The 13,196-nt window shown below is 48.8% G+C and overlaps 1 protein-coding gene across 1 annotated transcript in view; it reads right to left on the minus strand.

Annotated features, from left to right (window-relative positions):
- Window positions 1-13,196, minus strand: part of WDFY4 (WDFY family member 4) — a 246,225-nt gene that overhangs the window by 182,094 nt on the left and 50,935 nt on the right. The window contains exons 14-18 of the mRNA XM_080823652.1: window positions 4,155-4,369; window positions 3,126-3,220; window positions 2,010-2,247; window positions 1,523-1,599; window positions 289-510 (exon numbers count right to left, since the gene is read on the minus strand). Of these exons, the coding sequence (XP_080679778.1) occupies window positions 289-510; window positions 1,523-1,599; window positions 2,010-2,247; window positions 3,126-3,220; window positions 4,155-4,369 (847 nt within the window). The remainder of the gene's footprint in view (window positions 1-288; window positions 511-1,522; window positions 1,600-2,009; window positions 2,248-3,125; window positions 3,221-4,154; window positions 4,370-13,196) is intronic.

The following is a 13,196-nucleotide window of genomic DNA, read 5'->3' on the forward strand; positions in this document are numbered from 1 at the left end:
ACAGGTAGTTGTGCTCTGTGACAATGACACCAAGCCACGCTTGGGCCTTCTGGGTGTCTTTCTATGAAACAGAGACTCTCTCAGGGGACACAAGAAGAACAGGCCATTTCTGGCCATCACAGGGGGATGAGCTTAGAGAGTCAGGCAGAATTTGAAATGGCGGCACCTGGGCCAGCCACCAGCCACTGAAGGAGAGTTGGTCTCCCAGGCTCTCGAGCTGAGAGTTGCTGACTTAGTTCCACTTCTCCCAAGTGTGGGCAAAAATAGCTCCAGCTTCCAAAACCTTACCCAGGGGCTGAAATGCTTTCTCTTCCGTAGACACAACCAAGGAGAGGTCGTCCGGGCACAGGCTGACAGAGAGGCAGACGAAAGGCTGCTCGGTCCTGGCCAGATGACGCACCAGGGTTAGGAAGCGCAGCGGGTGGCCCTCAAGGACTGTGCTGTGCCTACTGATCAGGAACCAGCAGGAGAAGGTCAGGCCCCCAGATGGAGGGAATGACCTGGCCGCACCTAGAGTCAGAACACAGGTATCTCCCTTAGACTTTCTCCTGCTTTGGAATCTTGTCTAGAGTCATCATGGTTCTGATTCGGCCCAGGTGTGGCCCTATTGTGTACCCGTCCTGTGCCTGATCTGACTCATGCTCACTTTATGTCAACCCTATACCACAGAAGCTTGTCCCCTTATTCATACTCACAGGAGTAAGTCATATTCCCACCAGGACTTGAGTCTAGATCTCCAGAGCCTCTCTCCAATTCTATCCCACCTATTATGTCATGCCATTTTGCCAAGGGTGTCAGGGGCACAACCCTGCAGACAGTCACTACTGGCTGATCTAAAGCTGGGCAGTATGCTAGGTGAGGTGTACCTCAGCTGAACCTTGTTTGGGGAAGTCTCCACTATAGGGAAATCCATGTCCTCCTGCCCCATAACAGGGTTGGCGGTACAGAGTGGGCCCACCATCCTCCATGAATTAGCTGAATCAGACTTGGTGTCCCATGTGGATGGGCTATGAATGCAATGGGTCCTCAGCATCCACCACCCCAGAGAAATTCTGGTTCTCCTAACCAAGGGTGCTTAGCTAAGACAGCACTGGGCGCTTGTCCTGTCCTGCCCAGCCAGTTTTTAGCTGAGCACAGCACTGAGCAAAGCCTGCCAGGGCTCAAGTAGACCAGATGGCCATCCACATAGAACATATATTCTTCTCTAGAAAGAGGCCTAAGGTGGGGTGAGGTGTTTGTTTCAACTTGTGTCAATCGCTGACAAAATGAATCCAGTCCAGACTCTGCCATCAAATCACCACTGAGTCCCCACTGTAGGCAGAGTCATGGCTGGGCGCTTGGGATCCTCCTGTCCTAACACAAGCATGACAAACCACAAGGATGACTCCTTTACAGATCCAATAAGGAAGACTCCACTCTCTTGAAAGGCCGGGTGGAAGTCTGACATCAAGTCTCCCTCAGCACTTGCTCTGAGACAGGGTGACTTCAGCTCAGCAAGCTGAGCCCCCCAAGAATCACCTACCTGTCCCAATCCCTCCGGAGACCAGATACTCTGTGCTGCTTCCCATAACTGTAGACAGGGTCGGAATAAACAAACAGCTGGAAACACAAAAGTGTCTCAGATCAGTGAACCACAAACCAGCTTTGGCTGTGACATCTCCCCTCTAGCCCTCCACAGGGGCCTCCCTCCCTCTTACAGCACGAGGACAGAAAGCATCTGATGCTGTTATGAGGACCCCAAGGGATGGAATTCACACTGGACCCTAAAGGGGTGGGCATTCCAGAAAGCAGGCCCACAGGGGGAAGGAGAGGGTCATAGCACTCCGTGGTTGATGATGTTGACCCTGAAAAGCCACTGAGAAGACAGGGTTGTCCCTGACCCAGACATTTTCCACTCCTGAGTGGTGAGAGCTGATGAGAACTACAGTTTTGTCATCAATATTATAATTCATCAGAGGCACTGGGAAATTAATAAAGTGCATTTCCAAATATAAGAAAGCCTGTCATACCCATAACCTTCCATGGACATGTCAAACTCCACAAACGATGGAGCCAGGACCGCTCTCTGAGGCTGCAGGTGGCGTGGGGAGGTCATGGAGATGAGGCTCAGCGAGGTCTGAAGGGCAGTGGTTGAGCCCTGGAAGGTCCCCGAGGCCCTGAGGGTATGTGTGACTGCTGGGCCAGGGCCGGCATCCATGGTGGCTCCCGCGGGACCCTCACCAGTCCCTGCTGCGGCAGCCTGGGACCCTAAAGCAACAAGCCAGAGAAGAGATGAGGAGCCACGTCCCCATTCAAGCATTTCCACTGCTCTTCTGACAACAGCCCCAGGGCTTCTGCCGCAGCCCAGGAGGAAGGCTAGCATAACCACTGTGATGTGGCTCTCTGCTGACTCAGGAACGCCCCGGCAGCAACCATGCTCCTCTTGGAAACTTCTTCTGCCTTCAGTCCACCATTCCCCACAAACATCACCCCGCCCCCCAGTTTCCAGCTTGCCCCACTGGTAGTCACTCACGGGCGCTGCATCCGAGCTCCCTGATCTCCCCACTCACAGCAGTCTGTCTCTTTGAAAGCTCTGCTCCCCGCCGCTGGCTGCCAGCACAAGCTGGCTCTCCATCCACGTTTTTCAGCTGGGCCTCCCTGCCTTCATGTCCTCATGTGATCTCACACTCGGTATCCTCACAGCTTTCTTTTCTTTAAGCTGCTCCCTGGAGCCAGCAGCCTCCCAGGGACCGTGCCTGATACCAGGGATCTACCCAGGGCTTTGGCCTCTTGACCTCCTTGCTGACCCCTGAGCTGTGAGCTGTGCATAAAGCCATCACTGGCACCTCTGTCCAGGCGCAGCACCGTGTCATGAAGGAAACCCTATCACTGTTTCCGTGATCTGCACCTCAAGGGGTCAAGTACAATCTTACCATCACCTATCTTATATGAGGGTGGGGGACACCATTTTCCTTCCAGATGTGGTCTTTCTCTGGGACCACCAATCCTGCTTTCCCTCATTTGGTCCTTTGCACAGCAGGTATTTTAAGTCTGTCTGCTTCTCACCTGTTGTAAAGGCTCCCTTATAAGAATGCATATTCTCTTTAATTCCTGTTAACCTTCCCTGTTCTTTCCTTTGTCCTCACCTGAGCCTCCAGGGTCCCCTCTGTGCAGACAAGATGAATGGAGGATTTTCGTTGCAGCCGACGGAGGTGGGGGAATTCCAAGACCGAGAAACTGTCTAGGAATCGTAACAGACAGGAGAAAGAAATGAAGACCTTTTATGGATAGAAGTGTTCTCTAGCTTCGTCTGAGCACTTTCCTAAATCTCGGTGCTCCCTGATCCCCTCCTTCATGCTTTCCTCTCTCTGCCTGGAACGGTTCCTCAAACCATGCAGAAGCAGGGCGCTCCTGGTCAGGCACCCAGACTGCAGAGCTAGTGCATGTAGGTGGCTTTGACTTAGTCCATGACCAGCCGGAAGCCTTGCACTGGACCTTGAAGGGAAAAGGAGTTTGCACTACTTTGTTCTGCTTCTGCTCTGTTTGCTCTGCCATGTGCCTCTCCATCCTGCTCAGCTTTTCAGGAAACAGGTGCCTTCCTGGAGGGGCTGCCAGTGGGAAGCGTCCCCAAGGATACAAGGTCCCTGTCTTTGTCAGGAGTCCCGCCCCGGCTCCTTGCAGCAGCCCAGTTCCCTGCAGTCTGGCCCCTTGGGGTGTCAAGCCCTCATAGCCCCCATCCTTCTCAGCAGGGCATCCTCAATGCCCTCTTCCCTCCTCTCCAGTCCCGGGAACACTGGCACAGGCCCCAGGCCTAAGCCACACACTGCCTGGAAGCCCTGCCCCTTTCTACCCATTCTCCCAACTGTGGCCCTCCTAGTTCATGCAGCACTGGCACTGTCCAATGAGCAACCCCCCACAGCATTCTGTGTTGTTTGCAGGACCCTCTCCCCCAAGACTATCAACTCCATGGGAGGGGCCATGTCTGTTCTGTGGGCCTGTCCACTGACTGTATGATCTCCTCCCTAGACTCACAGTGTCCTGTGCTGGGAAGGGCCACACCCATCAGAGTGGAGAGGCAGGAGGGGGAGGGGGACACCTGGCCCTGTGCACTCCTCCACTCTATCTGAGCACAGCTGCCAGTGGCTCAGCCGAATTTAATGCACGGCACACAGTACCTTAACACATCTGGTTCGATGGCTTGGGAGGCAAGCTTTTCAAAAATCCTGATGAGGCCTGAGTGCAAGGGGCTGGAGCTGGTGGTCAGGGCCCGGCGGCAGGAGGCCATGAGGGTCCTAAGCATCCCTGCCTCGCACATGACCTGCCGGTTCTTCTCGGACTTCACCAGGGACTGGATGTGACTGGCCATGGAGCACTGGATCTCCTGGGAAAGCTAAGAGGTAGCGAAAGCAAGCGGTGAGCCCTTGAGGTCAGAATACTTCGTGGGCAACTTGGATCGACCCCCAGTCAGGCCTCAAGTAGGTTGGGGGGCCAGGCAACTGCAATCCCGTGTTTGAGGGGCACAGAAGGTGTAGTGTGGCTGGGAGGCAGGCCCGCATGCATTGTCCATGCCGACTGGCTGTGGCCTAACCAAACCACACTCAGTGCCCAGGCCAGCACCAGGTGTGGCTCCAGTGCCAAGTGCCTTCAGCCCCTGCTGTCATCCCCCCGACACCTTCCAACTGTCCTTGTCCTCCTCTTGTACGTGGGCAGCTGTGGTGTCATCTCACCCTGACTAGTTTTCCAGTCATTTCAGTATCTTTATGTCCTTGAAGTCCACAGAAGAGAACGCAGAGAGTCAGCTCAGTAAATATTTGAGCCAAATACATTGCTTTTGCAATCTTCCTTTCTTTTTTTTTTTAAGATTTTATTTCTTTATTTGACAGAGAGAGGGAGAGAGAGAGAGAGAGAACACAAGTAGGCAGAGCAGCAGACAAAGGGAGAGAGAAAAACAGGCTCTCCGCTGAGCAGGGAGCCCGACATCGGGCTCAGTCCCAGGACCCTGGGATCATGACCTGGGCTGAAGGCAGCTGCTTAACCAACTGAGTCCCCCAGGTGCCCTAGCAATCTTCCTTTCTTCATAAAAATATCAACCCCTGGAATTCCCAGGCCTCTGTAGATATACAGTTTGGAGCAGGGATGGAGGTGTTAGGGGTGGGGAGTCCTCTTAGGACTGCCCACATTCTTTTTCACTATTATACGTGATAGGGTCTAAAGTGAGAGGGATACCAGTTAGAACTTAATGGAATTTTCCTGCCGTGGATGCTATGGGACCCTTCCCCAGACCTCCTCCTCCAGATGAATGTACCCATCACCACTCCCCCTTCTCTGGAGGACAGCAGTCCTCTAAGGGGGAGCTGCCCTGCCCCACCTGTCCCCGGCTAAGTGGCCTCCCATGTATGTTCCTGCATGCACACACAAATGCATATGCACATATGTACTCATGCCTGCACACACATGTGTATACGCATACATGCACGTGTGTGCACATAAGCATGCATATGTATATACACGCCCACAGAGCTATACATATCCTTGTGTGCATGCATTCATGCACGTACACATGCATGCAAACACACACATACCCACTTGCATGTGCACATGAGCACACACCACATACTAGACCGTAGCCCATGAGGTCGCACCCTTCAGTCTTTGTGGTGCAATTCATGCCTTGAGGACCCCACCCTGGTGGCTCAGGCTGAGGCCGGACTTCAGCTGATGGCACATCCTCATTGAGCTTCTTCTCCTACACCATCTCCTTCCTCCACTCCCCTCCCAAGTCCCTCCCTTGAAGGATCTGATGTACCTGTACCCCAGTCTTGGGCTCTACCTCCCAGGAACCCAACCTGGGGCCTCGGTATGTTTTTCATACTGCACACCTTTGCCCTAGTTTTTGGTTTCAAGAAAAGAGATCTTGGACAATGTAGATCATGTCTAGGTTAGTCCCAGTGGAAAGCCAGGATTAACCACAAAGGCACGAATTTGAATCATCTCCTTCTAAGGGTGACTGGCTTCTCATCCCCTTGAGTCGCAGACCATCTGATATGTACACCTCCCATGAAAGCTTTCTTGGGGTCCTTTTTTGCTTCCCCTTCTTCCCTCTATCCCTTAAACAAGTTATTAACTGTCTCTTCAATGTCAGGCTCTGGGTAAATCTCTACACATTTCAAGATTAACACAACACTGTCCCTGCTCTCAAGGGAATCATGGACTACAGGTAAGGCAGGAGAGGGAACAGTCTCAGCACAGTGAGAAATGGGCTCTAGCAGCTGAGTTACAGTGTCTGGGAAGGAGGGGGTTCCCTGCAGCCCCTCACACATTGCACAGAGCTCCTGGACTTAGAAGGGAATCCAGGCCTGGCATCTCCTATGGGAGCCAAATTTTACCCTGAGATGAGAAGATTTCCTGGGTATTCAGGATGTGCCAGACCCCAGTCTAAGCATTTATGTATAGGTTATAGAGTCCCTTAGAGGAACCCTATGAGGGAGGTAATTTTACTCTGCCCACTTCACAGATGAGGAAACTGCGCCCAAAGAAGTATATTGTTCAGGCCACGTGGGAAGGTCAGAGCCTGGCTTTAACCCCAGACTCCATGCTCAGGATCACCTCACTTCCCATCTCGACCTCACACATGCAGAGATTTTGGAACACCCTGCCACATGATCGAGAGTGTATTTGTATCACTAAGGGACAGAAATTAAGAAGATGGTGGAATTCATCCTTAGGCCACAAACACCACTTGGTAGTATATATGTTTTAAGGATTAAAATGTATTGGGACACATATTTACACTGTTCATCATGAATTTTTAGATTAAAAAAAAATGAATGGGTCATACAGCTCACCCTTCACCCTCCCTTCCTCCTTCCAGGAGCACATCAACCAGAGCTCCTGTCTCAAACTGATGGCATTCAGTGAAATTTCCATATTTGCAATATCTTCAGTAACACTTCCAACTTAAAATTTTAGACCATCTTAATTTTAGTTTAAAATTTACACCTCATTAGAATGGTTTTAAGGGCAATTGCTCTGAGGCAGGATTTCATCCTTCTGAAACGTCACCATTTTGCCACCATCCCTGATGCCAAGGGAAGATCTCATCATTGGGATAACATGATCCCTGTAATGCACTGGATATCTTTGTCCCCCAGAATTCATATGTTGAAACTTAATTTCCAACAGGATATATATGGAGGTGGGGGCTTTTGCAGGGTGATTGGGACCTAAGAGTGGATCCCTCATGGATGCGATTAGTACCCTTATAAAAGGGACCCCAGAGAGCCTTCTCTTGCCTTGTGCTATGTAAGGACACAGTAAGAATGGGGCCATCAATGGGGCAGTGGGCCCCCAGCAGACACTGAATCTGCCAGCACCACGCTCTGGGACTTCCAGCCTCCGGAACTATGAGAAATAAGTTTCGGTTGTTTAGAAGCCACCAAGTCTATGGTGTTTTGTTATAGCTGCCTGAATGGACTGATACCATTCCTTCCCTGTCACTGCAGTATTGGCGTAGCCAGTATAAACTGTTAGAGGCAATGTACAGCCCAATGGGAACCAGAGATAGAAGGAAGAAATGCCAAAACTCATTTGCACTAAACAATTCTACCACTTTTACTTTGAGGAGTTCCTCCACATGGAAATCTACCCAGCCTCCTTGCCTCCCTTCCCCAGATCTTTCTTCTGCTGCTCTCAGCATCCTTCCCTGTACCCCACGGAGTCCACACCTCTGCCTTTCCTCCTGTCTCCTCCTCTCAGAACACAAAGGGAGCCTCTGCCCTCTTGATTTGAATTTTCCCTCTTCCAGAACCTAGATCATCTGGTAACGCAATCTTTTAATTTGGGATGAAAGTTGGGGAGACAGTCTGTAGGAGCAAGATGCAAAAATAACATCACAATGTATTATTAATAAGAATTAAAAAGAAATGTCTACAATCTCCAGTTTTATTATCAGCACTTCACTTACTACTTTGAGGGCTTTAGGCTTTCTTTTTTCGTTGTTGTTTGCTTTTTTTCTTTTTCATCCACCAGAGACGAGCTACTTAAAATCTAAATATGCAAAAAAGAAAAAAAGAAAAAAAAAGAAGAAGCAAAGAAAAAAAAAAAGCAAAAGTTTTCAAAAGGGAGAAATGCTGATCTTGTCTAATGATGCCACAAGTTTACTCCAAAATTGCTCAATACCCCATAATGGAGGAGGGAAAATTGATCGTCCTCATTATCACTGCAGCTCTGTCGATACCAATATTGCCTTGTTTTGAATAAAATGTGCTGTTTTTTTCAATGTTGGTTCCAGTAAAATGGGGTTTTAGTGAAAATATGAGCAGTAGCAGGAAACCAGTCTGGTCTCTCCCCCTACAAATGGATTGATTTTCCTAACGCATATTACTTCCAATGCAGGCTAGGGGATGGTGGTTCAATTAGGGCTCCATGGTGAGTGTGTGGGGTCACCAGGCTGGCCGGCGGGCAGGACCCGCAAGGCAACTTATCACAGAGCGATTTGTGGGGCAGCCTTCAGGAGTTTTTTACTTTCTCCACTTAACAGTTGTGGCTTCAAGTCTATCCTTGCCCCGCTGTGGATGTTTGTTGTTCTTTCTCTCTCTCTCTCCCCGCTTTGTCTTCTGGTTCAGATTCATGCAGTCCCAGAGTCCAGTGAGGGCTGGGTCCTGGTGGGGTGCGTCCCTCCCAGCAGGCATGGGCTTTAGACACGTAAGTCTACAGTGTGTCCTGACACAGATGTAAAAACCTTCAGATGACCATGTCTGTTTCCTCCAGACACTTAGAAAGAACCAGGGAGTTCTACTGAGCTACCCAAATTTGGATGAGTTGCTTATTCCAATTTGGTTGAAATGGTCTTCAATGATTTTGGAAAAGAGATAGTACAAGTTAAGTGACCTCAGCTCTTCAGAAATAGCACAAGTAAATAGGACCCATGGATGAGTGTCATTTGACAAGTTCTTATGGTTATCTTTGCTTACTTAGAATTAGTTCTTTCTACATATGGGTGCACATTTTCCTTTTTGCCACAGTCCCCACCAGCCTGGTAGACTCATTTGTGCTGTCCACATGGCCTTGTAGGTGTGGGAGTTTGTGATCTTGGTTTATGAGTAAGAGGTCCGAGTCCCACTGAATGAGCAGAACCTACATCTAAAGGCATGGCTTCCTTGATGTCGCTGAATAGATTTGCAACTAAGACCGAGCTGCATGTGGGTGCTTCCTTCACAAACTACACGCATATGATGTCTGATGCTGCCTGATAACAGAAGCCTAGGATCTTGTATTTATAAAGTATTTGTCTCTTTCCAACTTCACTTCATCTTTCTCTTTGGTCCACCCCATGCTCTAGCCCTAGTAACATTCTCTCCCTCTGCTGAATATCCTATGCCCTTTTTGACTGACGCCCAAAGCTGTGAATGTCCTTTCCAGCCCCATCCCTTTACTGAGCTCCTACTTATTATTCAAGAGACAATTCACATGTTCTCTCACCTGAGAAATCTTTCCTGATTTTCCCAAATAGCACTGTTCATACCTCAATCATAAATACCATACTCTGATGGTTCTCTTGATAGATAGATGATAGACAGACCTCTTCCCACCACCCCCTGTCCCCAGCACACTGTGAACCGCTGCCTGAGACAATGACTCTTCACCCTTGTTGCCCAGCACCTGTCTCTGCCTCAAATGCAATAGTTGCCTACTAAGTGCAAGCACAAGGGGCGAAAGTGTTCTAGAACATAGGAGGTACCCCTACCGCAGAGGGCCGAGAGGGTCCAGAAAAGGTGATGTACCCACTAAGTGTTGAAGGACAATGAGGAAAGAACCCGGCCAGCAGGGAAAATGGTCTTCCCAGGGGTGTGGACAGCACGTGCAAAGATGAAGGGGTGAAAGTGGGCACGGCCTTTCAGGGAAAGGCTGGGGAGCTCGAGCAGTTATAAGCTGGGCTTCCTCACCCTCAGTACCCAATGCCCTCCCCTGCAATGAGTCTGTGGTCAGCCCTGAGAACACCACCAGGGAAACAAGCCTGTAGACATCCATCCAGGAGGATGCCTGCCCAGCCTGGAACCTGTAACATCAGTGGAGAGTTTCCAACACCTTGGACACTGCATGAGAGCTAGGTCAGGTGAGCAATGGAGCCCAGCGGATGGCTGCATGGGGCCCAACACCACTCTCCAGCCCGAATCCTTCCCACCTAGGGCCAAGGCTTCCTCCCCCTCCTACCCACCCAGGAAAAGGTGGTTTAAACGTCCCTGAGTGTCTCTGGTGCTTTAGCCAAAGTACGCTGTTGACACAACTTTTGCTAAGAGATATTTTTAAAGCAGATTTTTGTTGTGGCTAACAGGTAGCCATCCACGAGTGTCCGGAGAAGCTTCCTGGAAGAAGACTGCAGAAGACACCCTCTCTTCTAGAGATGAAAGATCTATTCACACGCCAACTGAGGCTTAAGCCCTGGTGTGTTGGTTCTAAGCTTTCAGACAGACATTCATCCTCCCTTCATCCTCTAGGTGAGGGCACCGAAATCTCCCCACAGCTAGGTTCTCAGGCTGCTTTAACACTAACTAATGGGTGAACCTGGACTAGTTCCTTATTTTCTCAAGGCCTCAGTTCCTTAGCTTTAAAATGGGAATAATAAAAACACTGACATCCCTGGTATGTTGTTTGGGGGAGTCAGTAGAAACAGTTTCTGTGAAAGTGCTTTTTCTTATAGGATGCAAGTGTTTTCAGGATATTAACTCTTCTTAATCATGGTCTTCTCTTCTAATACCAGTAAGACTCCTTCCAACCAAACACCTGCTTTTCATGGCCACTGTGCATCATACCAGCTCAGTGCACGAGCAGGAGGACACACCTACCATGTCCACAGACCCCATGGCTGCGATGGGAGCTAAAGCCACTGCCCACTCACTATTTGAAGGCTGACTCTTCTAAGTGCTTTCACATACTGGCTCATTTAGTCCTGGAACACCATCAGCTGGATGCTGTTATTACTCCATTTTACAGACGAGGGAACTGGGGCCCAGAGAGATTACAGCTTGCTGAGATTACACAGTGCGTGGAGGGACAGGAATCCAAACCAGAAAGTCAATTCCACTTTGCCGCTGGGATCGCTGCTTCACAGGCCCCCAGGTGCTGAAGCTTGCAGAGCACTGGCCAGCTCCGGGTTTTCAAGGCAAAGTCAGTTGAAACTGGTGACTCTGTGGGGTGGGAAGGGGGTACCTATCCTATCCTGTCCTAGGCCAATGTCTCACAACTTACAGGAAAAACTAAGTATTCACGGCTTTTGCCTACACTGGGATCATCCGAATTTAGGAACTGGTACACAGTATTTGCCGTGTGCAAGACCTAAATGGGTTTGACCATTTCTGCCATCTTGAGAGGCTAGGTGGGAATCTCATATATATGTAAGTTGCTAGTGGCCACATTTCCGAGCCCCTTGGAACCACCTCTCTAGCTGTCCATCTAGTCTGAACAAGTATATTCTTACATTGAGCCCAAACCATCTGCTATTTAACTAACTGGTCTTGTGTGCACTGTTCTACCACCAGCTGACTAACAAGTACCTGCTCAGCTCTTATGTCCTCAATGTCTTCTCTCTCTAAGCTTCCAACCCTCAGATCTGTTCACTATTCCTTCCATGACTAAGGAGGTTTTTCAGATCCCTCGCCATCCTGGCTTCTCACCTCTGGACAAACACAGATGTAGTGTTAAGGGGTCATGGGACTACCACTTCCCTTTAGCTGGGCACTACACTTCTATAAATATAGAGGGAAGTAGAACTCACCATAGCAGTGTCCTCACCCAACTTGGGACAATTACTGGCCATGCACTAAACCCTCTGGGACTCTTCCACATACTCTATTCTGTCTTTCCCAGCCCAGTGTATATGTGCTTTAAGACATGAGCATAGGCCTGATCATCTCTGCTGAATTTTGACCCAAAGGATTCTGATACATTCCTCAGGCTGGTAGAAACCTTTCACATCCTCATTTTGTCAGCTAGTGGGTAACTCCTCCTCCCAGATCTATGTCATATGCCATTTGAGTTCACCCAGGTCATGGATCAAATGCAAAACAGGCAGAGGAGAGGACTCAGGCTTCTGATTCACAAGCAGTCTATAATATATAGCTCAACATCAATTCTCTGTTAATAATTTAATAATAGTAAAACTCCAGTTGGGGATATACCTAAAATGTATTATCTTCCATTTCTATTTCCGAATTTCTATATGCCATGACCCAAAGTCCTAGGAATACAGACTGCCAAGCTAGAAGAAAAGGGTGCTGGGGGGATGGTATATAATGGAGCCGGTGTATGATGAGCAGATACTGTGTGCCTGGTACTGTGCTAAGTACATTACAACTGTATTTTCCACTATTTTTCCCAATGGGAAAATATAATAAGGGAACACTAAGACTTGGAGATACATCAGTTTCCTAAGGTCACACAGCTAATGAGTATCAGAACTGACATTCAACCCAGTCTTACTCCAAAGCCCATGATTTTAACACAGTGTGATGCACTCATTATAAGGGAGGGAACCCTGATCACACAAGGGTTCTAAATTGATGGTGTCTAGAAGTGTTTTATTTGGTGGGCATAGTCTGGCTTTCCTCCTGTTTTACTGCCCCCATTTAAGTAAAAGTGCCTTTAGGCAGAACAAGTACCCTTCCCAACAGCCACAGACCTCACCATTCCCTATTATTTCCACCAACACATTTCTTTCACCTTCCTGGCCCCAAGACATTGAGTTTGCAACCCCTGTGATCTAGGCCAAATCTGAGTAGCTGAAACCAAGGTGTGGGAACTGGAAGTAGCCTACATCAGTCACAGAACTAATGATGGGAAAAGGGTCTATAAGCAAGGTCCCCTGATAATTGGGCCAGAAGTCTTCCCATACAGCTTTAACTTCTACGCCATCGTTCTACATTCATTGTGTTTTTCCTTTGATCTTTTTGGTCATCATGTGAGATTATGTTTATTTGCTCTATTTAAAAGGCTACCCTAAAAAGTAAACTGAATCTTGACCAAGCTTGACATTTTTCCAGGAACAACAGAAATTTCGGGGATGGGGTTTTAGTATGAAAGAAGACAGGATATCTAAAATTCAACATATTTGGAATTTCTAAGGTGTCATACTTTAACAAAATGAGACTCCTACTTTACTCATTTCCTTATTGGAGAAAATAGCTCTTTTCAAATAGCATGCCCTTACACAATGCTACCCA

The sequence above is a fragment of the Martes martes genome, assembly GCF_963455335.1.
Source record: "Martes martes genome assembly, chromosome: 14".
Lineage (NCBI taxonomy): Eukaryota > Metazoa > Chordata > Mammalia > Carnivora > Mustelidae > Martes > Martes martes.